The 11,868-nt window shown below is 38.2% G+C and overlaps 1 protein-coding gene across 1 annotated transcript in view; it reads right to left on the bottom strand.

Moving 5' to 3' along the window:
* Window positions 1-3,432: 3,432 nt before the first annotated feature.
* Window positions 3,433-11,868, bottom strand: part of LOC138170715 (serpin B6-like) — a 26,898-nt gene continuing 18,462 nt past the window's right edge. Inside the window, exons 5-7 of the mRNA XM_069100212.1 lie at window positions 8,974-9,116; window positions 6,816-6,971; window positions 3,433-4,075 (exon numbers count right to left, since the gene is read on the bottom strand). Of these exons, the coding sequence (XP_068956313.1) occupies window positions 3,674-4,075; window positions 6,816-6,971; window positions 8,974-9,116 (701 nt within the window). The 3' untranslated portion in view covers window positions 3,433-3,673. The remainder of the gene's footprint in view (window positions 4,076-6,815; window positions 6,972-8,973; window positions 9,117-11,868) is intronic.

Here is an 11,868-nt window from a genome sequence, read left to right on the forward strand (position 1 = left end):
AGGGAAGAAAGGAAAAAAAGAGTCTGGGCGGGGGGGAGTAAAGGAAGAGGGAAGGAAGGGTAAAGAGAACGGAGTCCAGAGAGAGAGTGGGAAGGAAGGAGAGAAAAAGTAGGGTAGAGATAGAGGCAAAGAGAGGGAGGGAGAAATAGTACTGGACTAAGAAGAAGGGAGAGACAAACAGACAGAGATGTGATGCTTTGTTCCTCCCAGGTGGGCAAATCTGGCTATGATAGTGAGGTGAAAAATAGCTTTTATTTTGAAATCACCTGGTTTAATAATGGGCTTTAATAGAGATAACTGAAATTTATGTAGCAGTTGGCAGACAAAAGATCATTTGATTCTAACAAACAACTCTGCAAGATAGATTTTCTGCAAGTATCATTAACCCCACTTACAGATGAGGGAACTAAAGAGCAGAGAAGTTAATTTTCTCACCCAAGTTACTTCTCTCACTTTCTTTAAGTCCCAACTAAAATCCCATCTTCCCCAGGAAGTCATTCCCAACACTTCTTAATTCTACTGCCTTTCCTCTCTTGTTTCTTATCTTTTTGTTGGTACATATTAGTTTGTTTATTGTCTCCCCCATTAGATTGTGAGCTTCTTGAGGCCAGAGACTGTCTTTTTCCTCTTTTTGTATTCCCAGTGCTTAGCACAGTGCCTGGACCATAGGAGGTACATAATGGTTGCTGTGCTTTGCTCTAGAAGAGAACCAGAATGACATCATTATGTTAGAGTAAAGTTATAGTGCATCTGTGACTGATTAGACCAATATGAACTCAGGATTCTCTATCATAGGTAAGGCACAAATAGTCCATATGAAATTTGGGGTCGATTCTCTAAATCTGTGCATCTCACATTTCTTTTGAGATACTTCAATTCTACTTTGCTCATAGAGCACAGCACCTTCTCTGATGAGGGCATGCCATGACTGGGCTATCCTGTGCCACTGTCTCCCATGTCATACAATCAATTCCAAAATTCTAAAGAGAGACCTTGAGAGTGTCTTTGTATCACTTCTTCTGGCCACCATGTGAGTGTTTGCCCTGTGTGAGTGCATAATAAATGTTAATTGACCAACTGATTGACCATGATCCTACAATTAGTAACTGCTCAAGTAAGGATTTGAGTCCTGACCAGCACCTGATCCATTATGCCTGCTAATACTATCAAGAATAAAAAAGGTACATTTTGGTTCCCCAAAATCACATTCACAATTATTACATGGAAAAGGCCATCTGAAAATGATCCAGGACTGTAACAGACTGTGAACTCAATTTGAGTCAGTAACATGACATCCTAACCAAAGCACTCTTAGATTGCTTTAAGAGTGGTGTAACTGTAATGTAATTTGAAGATCCCCTTGTACTGGCAAGCACTTAGCACCTTGTTTCAAGTGTGATTGTATCAAGTATTACAATCCAGAACTTGTGAATTCCACAGTGGAAGTAACTTCTTGCTATAACAGGAAGGGGTGAAACAGGAAGGAGCTAATACCTTATATAAGGAAAAGCCCATGCTGAGAGAGGCCAGAATTTCTCTCAGCCAGCATCTGAAGGCTGGGCTGCTACTGCTGGACTGAGGACTGAACTAAGAATTGAGAAGAGAACTGAGAACTGAGACAGAGCTTCTTGGAGCAAGCAGCATGGAGGCTAAAGAGGAGCCGCCTAGGCTGGAGAAAGTGACTTTGATTTTGAGAACAGGAGAAAGTGATTTTGATTTTGAAAATGGAGCTTCTGCTGAGGCTTTTCTTCTGGGAACTTCTGCTGAAAGCTTCTGAGAACCAGCTGGAGCTGCTGTAGACTTCTGAGGGCCAGTCGGCACTGCCAGAGGAAGCATGTCTGTGGTGCTAGTACTTTGTCTGTGACTTTGTTAAGTTTTGTCTTCCCAGGAACAGAAACTGTGAAGGACTTGAGGTGGATTGGATACTATGAGCTTCAATATGATACAGGAACTGCATGGAGAGCTGAACAAAGAACTGGGAGCTGTCTGCCTTTGAACTCAGGTAGCAGTTGGTTAGATTCTGGCAAGAGCTAGAACCATGGAAGAGGAACCATGGAAGCTGAGAGCCTGCCTCCAGTCAGGATGAAAAGACCTCTCCTTGGGTATTTAATGCTGACTGATGACATTGTAACTTATTTGTGACCTAGGGGTGAATGGCCTTTGTACCTTATACTACTCCTTAAAAGGGTACCTATTAGTGACTGATGAATGTACTTTGTTAAGAAGGAAGACTTTCTGATTGAGGAAATTAAGACAGCTGACCTAGGGATGGACTTTGTGATTGACTAAATAAATGCACCTTGTTTTAAAGAGAACTTTAACCTTTGTACTTTGTGATTGAATGAAGGATTTACTAAATGAATGTCATCTTTTACTTAAAGTTATGTGAACACTTTGGTGAAAGCTATATAGCCATTATAGTGATAAGTTGTGAAGTTATAACATTCTGAATGCTGTACTTTGTTTTCATGATTGTTTTGATATAATTTATTACAGAATAAATAGAAAGTTCACTATACTGTGTAAGCAGAACCTTGAAAAGCTGTTCACAGCAGCAGTCCTCTGGGAAGCTGTTCGTGCATGGCTTTAAAAGTGGAATATCTGGGATACATGTCCAGATCTTGGTGTCAAATCTTGACAGACTGGGGTGTGCCCAGACAATAGTGACTTTTATGCAGAGACATCTTAAGGAAGGAGAGTGAGGAGGGTATTTAGCCTAAAGAAAACATAAGGGTGGAGAATAAATACTTCTCTAACATTTAAAGGTTTGATATGAGGAAGAGGGACTAAAGTGTTTCTGCTTGACCCTAGAGAAAAGAATTATGAACAAGGATGGGGTTGCAGAGAGGCAAATTTCACTTCAATGTACATAAGATATGTAACAACTAGAGCTCTTCAAAGGTGGAATGGGCTACCTTGGTAGAATAAGTGGATTTTATTTCACTTTATGCTTTTTCAAAAGGCTAGATGATCACTCACTGGGGATGTTATGGAAGGAATTATTGTTTAGATACATATTGGATTCTGAGGTCCCTTCTAATACTGAGATTCTGTCACAATTTATTTGAATTGGTTTTATCACTCTTTAAATCCTCCCCATGTCTGTGTGCAATAGATCTTTGCTAAAGTAGAGAAATGCCAATTTGTAAATGAGGAGGAAGAGATGTTCTATTATAGAGCACAACATTAGCTAATGGGGAGATAATATAGAGGCCATCTAAGGCTTCCTTGGAGATGACCTAGTCCAATTCCCACATTTTAAAAATAAGAAACTTACAAAAGTCAAGTGACTTGCCCAAGGTCAAAAAAGATAAGTAGCAGAGCCAAGATTTCCACCCCAGTCCTCTAACACTAATTGCAGCTCTCTTCCCATTCTATTACACTATTCAAGATCATATTAGCCAGCAAAAAAAGTAGAAACAAACATTACCATTCTGTTTCATGAATTTAATTTTGTTATTAATCAACCAAAAGATATTACTGAATGCATGCTATATACCCAAACATGTGCTAGGTAATGGAGGAAATATGAAAAAAGCATAATTGCTGTTCCTGACCTACATGCTGCATTAAGGACATTACCTTGGATGATAGATATGATCATTCTACCTTAGAGGAAAATACAGTGAAACAGCAAAATATAATGGATTATAAGCAAACTAACTGAATATCTTCATGGAGAAGAAAATTTGCCACAGAAGAGGATGCTGTTGGTTTTGTTGTGCCGGATAAAGAAGAGAAAGGGATGATCAGGGATGAAGGTTGGCAGGATTTTTCCACAAAGGGGCACCCGGAATATTGCAGCAGCATCTTCCTCGGCACCTTCTTCATCAACTTCCACATAGGATTTGTGCAGGAGCTTGGACAAAACAAGGCCACCTTGAGCTGACATTCCAGAAAAGTCAGCCTTGCCTCCTTCAAAGGCATCCAGTATTCCAAAACTTCGAAGAAGTGATTCCATGTCATAATGCTCCACTAGTTTAAATCTGGGGAGAAACACACCCATTTCTGTTCTCTTCATCATGTCTGGTCTTGTCCAGGCTACAAATTTCTCATAGGTCAATTCTGCTTCTACCTGGAAGACAATGGTTGAAAGTCATAAGGTGCTGTTAAAACAGTTATATTCATGCTGCTTCCATAACTGACCTTCTCTTAGATCCCTCCTCTCCAGGGTCAATGACAATTTGCAGACCCATCTATCCTAGTCCTGTGAAGTAGGAGATCATTATGGGGAAAGCAAGAGAATAGTTATAGGGTCACATAGATCTAGGACTGGAAGGCACCTTGGAGGCCTATTGTTTAAAACCCTTTCACTTTACAGATGAGGAAGCTGGAGCAAAGAGAGAAGTTTTTTGCCCAAGGTCACACACGTGGAAAGGCAGAGAACTGGAATTTAAATACAGGTCCAGTGATTAAACTTAGCACTCTTTCTAATGCACCGTGATGCCTTGTTTCTAAAATGAAGAGTGTGAGATCCTGTTGCTGCTCTCTTGTATTCCAAATATACTGAATCTAAATAGTATGCTGTGAGAAATGAAAAAGACAATTTCAGAAAAACCTTGGAAGACTCATATCATCAGATGCAGAGAAGTGAATAGAACCAGGAGAATTTATACAATAACACTTAAATTAACTTTTAAAAGTATAATAACTGCAATGACCAGAGGACCTATGATGTAGCATGCTACCTATATCCTCAAAGAGAGGTGATAGACTCTGGGTAGATATGTACATATATAAAGAGGTACATACAGATATTTGGATATGATCAGTGTAGGGATTTGTTTTGCTTAACTTTGCTTTAACATCTACAAAGATTTTGCGGGAAGGAAGAGGGAGAGAAAACAGACTTTTGTAAACCAAAAAAGTAAAATGAAAAATGTTTTAAAATACCAAATTCAAAATATTGTCATATTTTACTTGCTTATGTTGGCATTAGTGGAAAATAAATTGAGGAAGTGAATGATATTTAGCACCATAATGCCATGATTACTAGGATAGCTGAAAACAAGGAACCTGGCTAGAGTGAAGTTACAGTGCAATAGGTCCTTATTCTTGTTTGTATTATGGACCCCTTTGGTAGCCTGATGAAATCCATGACCCCTCCTCAGAATTGTGTTCTTAAATACATAAAACAAAATGCAGAGAATTAAAGTATTCAATTTTAATTAAATTGAATAAAACAGAATTTTAAATTTTTTATTGAAATGAATTTGAATTAAAGAATTAAAAATTCAATTACGTTGAAAGACTTATCTAACTAGTATGTCTTTATAGGCAACTAAGGGGGGTAGTAGACAGAGCACTGAGCCTAGAAATCCAGCCTCAGATATTTACTAGCTGTGTAACTCTGGGCAAGTCACTTAACTGCTTCTTGCCTCAGTTTCCTCAACTATAAAATGGGAGAAGGTAAGTGGTGTAGTGGATGGAACACTAGGCCTAGAGTCAAGAAGACTCATCATCCTGAGTTCAAATCTTGCTTCAGACCTTAGGCTAGTCACTTAACAATTTTTACCTCAGTTCCTCATTTGTAAAATGAGCTGGAGAACTGATGGCAAATCATTCCAGTATCTTTGCCAAGAAAACCACAAATGGGGTCATGAAGAGTTGGACATGACTGATAATAACTGAACAATAATCACAGTATGTATCTCCCAGGATTATTGTGCAAATTGAATGAGATAATACTTGTAAAGTGCTCAGCACCATACCTGGTACATAGTAGGCTCACAATAAATGCTTATTTCTTATCTATACAAAAATGAAATTGATGGGAAAGAGTTCTCAGGTAAAGAAGCCCTACTGCTGTCTTTTGCTTGCTGTTTAGCAGCTAGGTGACACAGCGGATAGAATGCTGGTCTTGGAGTCCTAAGTCTAAATCCTTCCCCAAACACACTCGTTGTGTGATCCTGGACAAGTCACTTAACTTTTTTTCAGCTATAGTTTCCTCATCTGCAAAATGGGAATAATATCAGCACTTACTTCACAAGCTTGCTTTGAGGATCACCTGAGATAAAATATGCAAAGTACTTTACAAACCTTAAAATAATGTGAAATAGTAGCTAGTAGCAATTTTTTTTTTGTTTTTTGTATCTCATGTCATTCATAGTACCTGGCATGAAGTAGGCACTCATTATATTCTTGTTATTGATTGTCCCTTATTATAGACAGAAGAAATCATAGCTGAATATTTCTATGAGGAGTAAGACAAAGAATGACTGAGTCTGGGATCAACATTTTGATTATGTATTTTTTTTTCCCAAAGGATCCCCATAAAGCCCAGTAAATTCTCTGTTGATTTTTAAACCTGACTTTTAGAACACCTAAGTTCTTATCCCCAAATTCAATTGGTCAGCAGCATCATGCATTCTCTTTTCCAGTGGTAATGATGTTCCTTGACTGCCTGCTTTGTTGACTTGGTTGATTCTGACAGCCATAGAACTATAGATTTAGAACTAGGAGAGGATTTATATATTATCTAACACCCGCTTCACTTCACAAGTGAGGAAACAAGCCTAGAGAGGTTAAATGACCAGGGTCACACTAGTAAGTGACAGATCCAGAATTTAAACACAGATCCTCTGAATCCAGGAGAGGAAACTGAGGTTTAAAGACATTAAAGACATTCATTGAGAAAAGAAGTAGTGCCACGATTAGACCCAGGTTTTCTGATTCCTAGCTAAACAGTACTCCATCTACAATACAAGGCTATATCTCTATAGTAAATTGTCAAATGAACCAGATAAGCCTCAAGGAGCAATGTAACGTGACAATATTAAGGGTTATGTCATTTGATCTTGGGATCGTTAACTCACCTTTTTTAGATCAATGTTTTCATCAGGAAGCATGATAACCATGCTCAGCTCCTCACCCACGTAGGGGAGCTCCAGGATTTTGGTGGACACTTCCTTTATGTAGGTCATTTTAAATGTTGCTTCCTTAAACATCATCTGCACTGGCTTTTTCTCATTCTGGTGGGGAAAAGGTGAGCATGATATTAACATCAGATTATTCAAAGTGCTAATAAAATTTACTGAAAAGATACATTTGACTTAAGGAACCCTTTATGATACATACAAAGGAATCATCATTTTTGTGCCTTTGTCAGTAAATGCAAAAATGTCATCAACTAATACCTACTTAAAAGACTCTTCAGTTTAAAAAAAAATAGACAACCACTACCTCAACTTCCAGAAATCTAGGCTATTGCCACATGATAGAGATTTCTTTGTTTGGTAAAATTCCATGGAACCCTCTTTGCTTTCTGTAACAGGAAGTCAAGGTTTTCCCCTTTGGCAAAATAAAAGAGACATGACATTATCCCCCATTTGCCATAACATCTATATGAGTAAATATGAAACACTTAAAAAGAAATCCTAGCATTGTATCTCCATTTTCCTTGTCGCACCATAAAGCTACCCTTGCTGCAGTGTGAAACTGTGTAAAGCATTTAACAACTAACCCATTCCTATTTCCAATTTGACCATTTATGCAAAACTATAGTTAAGTGTACAGGTAGAGGGAGCAGGGTCTGGATGAAGAGGAGAACAGACCCGCTGAAGAGGTGAGAGACTTCTGAGTCTGTACAAGTGGGGCTCAGCAGGCTTTCCTGAGTTAGCAATATCTGGCTCATTATAGCTTTTGTTTCTTCCACGATACGTCTGCTTCGGTGGTCAGGCAGTGGCAATCAATATGCTCTGGAGAAGGCAGGAGAGCAATGGGACTAGACCAATATGGGCAAATAGAGACCCCAGACTCTCAGGATATGGCCATATTTAACCCTCCAGGGCCATTATTATTGGTTCCTAGGTCCAATGGCGCAGGTCCCATTATGTTTACTTCAATTTGAGATCAGGGAAATGTGCCTCTCACAGAGCAGGCTCAGAGGAATGAGTGTACACACCACTCCTCCTGCTAAGAAATGATATCAGAAAGTAGGATAGGGCCTAATTTTCTTCACCTTCCTTATGATAAGACATTCAGTACAAGAAGCTCTGAATAGATGAGTCTACAAAATCATTAAATACAAAGTTCTGGTAGTACAGGAGCCAGTTACATAGAATTTGAAGATCCAAAAGAAGTATGGAAAATCATAGTAGTGACCCCTAGAAGAATGTATATCTTCAGAAGAAATATGGGGAACAAAATCTGCAAGAAAAAGTAATAGAGACAGAAAGGAAAGCAATGAGATGGAACCTTCCAGCTTCCCTTATACAATATAACTGACCAGTAGGAAGGCAGACCATCCCCAGCTCAGCTTAACAAGCAGAGATAGATTTGTTTGCAGGAAAATGTTCAAGCAATAATTCTGAAGATCAGACAGAGATATAAATATTCTTGAAGAAAGAATGACAGGTCCTAGAAGGAAGGATATTATTATCACAGTAAGGGAGTCAGGGAGGTTGAAACATGGGCATGGCAAGGGACCAACTGTGGGCAATACCCCTGAAGCTGTACCAACCCTTATCCCAGCTTCAGAATTAATACAGATAGAAGACACAGAAAAGGAGAAGCAGAACTGCTGAGCTGGTGGATGTAGGCTACACCATTCCATGGCCAGTGAAGAACTGATTCTCTTGGAAGGAGGTCGAGATAGTAAGGCATAGGATAACTGGTTGTGGTACAAGCCTCTATTGTTCACTTCCTGGGTGCTTTTCTAGTGTTTCTTGGTGTGTCTGACTGCATTATGCACATCCTTGGGAAAACCGTGCGGCTAAGTTGTGCTACAAGCTGCTTGCTCAAGGTCTTGGACACAGAGATTAGAGGAGGTCGTGATGAGCTCATGTTGCTGATACATTGATACTATGATTCAACCCTTTACGGGCTATTCCTTATTCTCTCAGACATTTTTATGTCAGAGATCACAAGATGTTGGAAGTCAGAAGACACAGAAACCTAAAAAGAGCTACACTAATGGTTTTCTATATTATACATTTATGTCAGTGATCAGGATGTCTAAAAGTTTTTCCCTACCTTTCTGGTTTTAAAAAACATCTCCCTTGTATAGTTTTCCTTAAAGTGTTCATTCCACTTCCCTTTGAAGTAAATGCCATCCACAAGGAGCAGTCTAGTCAGTGGACCAATGGAAGATGTAGGCAATATCTCTGCAATCTTACCTTTAAAGCAAACAGAGAAATAACTGAATCAATATTTGAAAAAAATATTTTTTACAAAAGGGAAATGATCTTCAATTCAGGGTCAGCAATCCAAGTTCAACAATGTTAGAATCAAAGCCTGATAAAATAATTTATTGAATAGCCATTGAATGCAAAGATAATTTCCCTTTTGTTATGGTAGCCTTTGTACCTAGCAAAAGGCTTGGCACATAGTAGAGGATTAATAAACACTTGTGAATTGATTGATTGAGAATTCATGAGTTCTTCTGCATCAGAAGTTCCCAAACTCAGAGTCTCCTGGGAAACTTTAGCCATTTAATGTTTTTTTTTGAAACTTGCCTCATTTCAAAACAATATAAAATATTTGTTTAAACAACACATCTTAAATTTAATAATTTATTGTAAATTTGTTATTTTTTCCTACATCAAAGTTTTGATGACACAATATTGCATCATATAACCGTATAGTATTATACTGTTAAAAAAAAAAGTCATTCACACATATATTCCTGCCAATGCATGCTGGAATTCCCAACAATGTAAGACAGGCTGGCCTGCCAACACTTGCTTGTTAAGACCTGTTGGCAGACTTTACCAATGGTCAGTTATAATTTGCATTTTGTGTATTTAGTTGGAAAATTATGTACTCACTACAACTTTAACTCTGTTACATAACAGATGAACTGTCCTAAAAAAGTTTTTCAAAATTTCTTCTCTTCTTTCCTTATGTTTCCACCACCCCCTTATGTTTATTCAATGCCCCCCAGTTGCACTCATGGCTACCTCTGCCCTTCTGGATTGTTGCAGTATCATCTACTTTGGGAACCTATGCTCTGAGAGCCCTGCTGTAGAAGCAACTTGGTATTTTCAAGGCTCTAGTTATTCATGGACTGATAATCTTAAAGAAATTACAGGTGACTTAAAGAATAAAATGATAGATAATAGTATAATACACAATCAGAATAAAATATTTTTGAAAATTAAAAAATATGCATTGGCATACATAAAGTATAATTCAAGGACAATTATTTAGATATAGTGAGATGACTCACATCTTCCAATCAGTGCTGAGAGGACAGAGGCCCCAAAGAGATTTATCAAATACAAAAGAAATTTATGCTAAGAAATGGTTTGCAAATCTTCTAGTGATGAAACTGTAGGACACCCTAAAGATTATCACAGTACTGGATTGTCTCTCCAATTTCATTATGAAGCCTAAAATGTGATTAATGGAAGCAAAGCTGTGGTCTATTCAACTATAGTATGTCCAAGGTAATAACAGAAGTCTTGTGGGTTCTATGGAGCTGAAGCAAGGGACACCAAAAGGGCTTGTATTTACCAGAGTATATTCAGTACTACTGAGAAACCAGTTATAAATTAACAAATTAATATTCTGATTTACAAATTACTCTCTTCTGATTTTATGTTAACCAGTCACTTAACACATCATAACATCTGATCCTGAAAGAAAATAAGCTACTTATCTCAAATTTACAGATGGGTAAACAGAGGCTTATAGCTATTAACTGCATTGCCCATAGTCACACATATTCAAAGGGAGCAGAGTTGAAATTCAGAACTTGTCACCTCAGATGAACGTGTAAAAGAGCAAACTAGATATGCTTCAATGGTCACACCTTGACAGACATCACCCAAGGAGATCAGGATGCTAGAGAATGACTGCTCATCATATAGAAAGCTCCCAGCCTCCTACTTACTTCTCTGACTCCTAGGAAGTTTTGTCCTGACTTTGAGTCAGGTAGAGGGATGGCATAAATTATAAGTGATCCCCTCCCATCCTAAGGGAGTGTGCTTAGGAAGAGAACTTGCCATGCATCCTGGAGAAAGGAAACCAAGACGGGGGCAAAAGCATAAAGAATGTGGAGGTCAGAAGCAATGGATAGTGGCAGCAATCATGAAGGTAGGTGTGCCAGAACCCTGCAGGCTGAAGAAGTATGGTCAATTCATAACGAAAACATGGGGCATACTATTATGTTGCTGGAATCTGATAGAACCTGAGACAGAGTTGGTGATTCTTCATCTCTTACCTTACTTTTTTTGCCTTTATCTTTTCCTAGAGGCCTAAAGTTTGTCAACCTTTTAGTATTTACATTTCTGCTTTGTCTCCTAAGCCAGAAATTATGATAAAAGGTGCTAGCCATCCAAATGATAACCTGTGTATTACTGTTGAAATGGATCTGAGATGTAATCACTGGGAAACCTCTCAAAAGGGGAAGCACTTAAAAATTTTTAAAAGGAACATCCAAAATTCTAGAATTTGTCAGAGAGGGATTTCTGGTTGTGAGCTCAGAATTGTAGGAGAGTTATTATACCTCTCTCTCTCTCTCTCTCTCTCTCTCTCTCTCTCTCTCTCTCTCTCCCTGTCTCTCTCTCTGTCTTTCGTCTTTTTTTCTTCCTTTCTTTCAACTTCCTAGGTCAGACAGTTTACTTATAACAGAGTTCCTCCAGGTCAAGTGTTGTACTTGTTTTTATATATTTTATTGCTAAAAACATTTTTATATACACATGTATATGTCTATTTCAATATCACTGGTTTTCTTTTTAGATTTATGAATTTAAAAACACTATTTTGAGGAATCCATAAACTTCTCCAGATTGCCAAAGGAGTTCTTGAGTGAGAGAGAGAGAGAAAGGAAGAAAGAAAGGAAGGAAGGAAGAAAGAAAGAAAGAAAGAAAGAAAGAAAGAAAGAAAGAAAGAAAGAAAGAAAGAAAGAAAGAAAGAAAGAAAGAA

Source organism: Petaurus breviceps, unplaced genomic scaffold (genome assembly GCF_028583685.1).
Source record: "Petaurus breviceps papuanus isolate PSGF00001 unplaced genomic scaffold, PetGlider_PUasm1.0 38, whole genome shotgun sequence".
NCBI classification, from domain to species: Eukaryota; Metazoa; Chordata; class Mammalia; order Diprotodontia; family Petauridae; genus Petaurus; species Petaurus breviceps.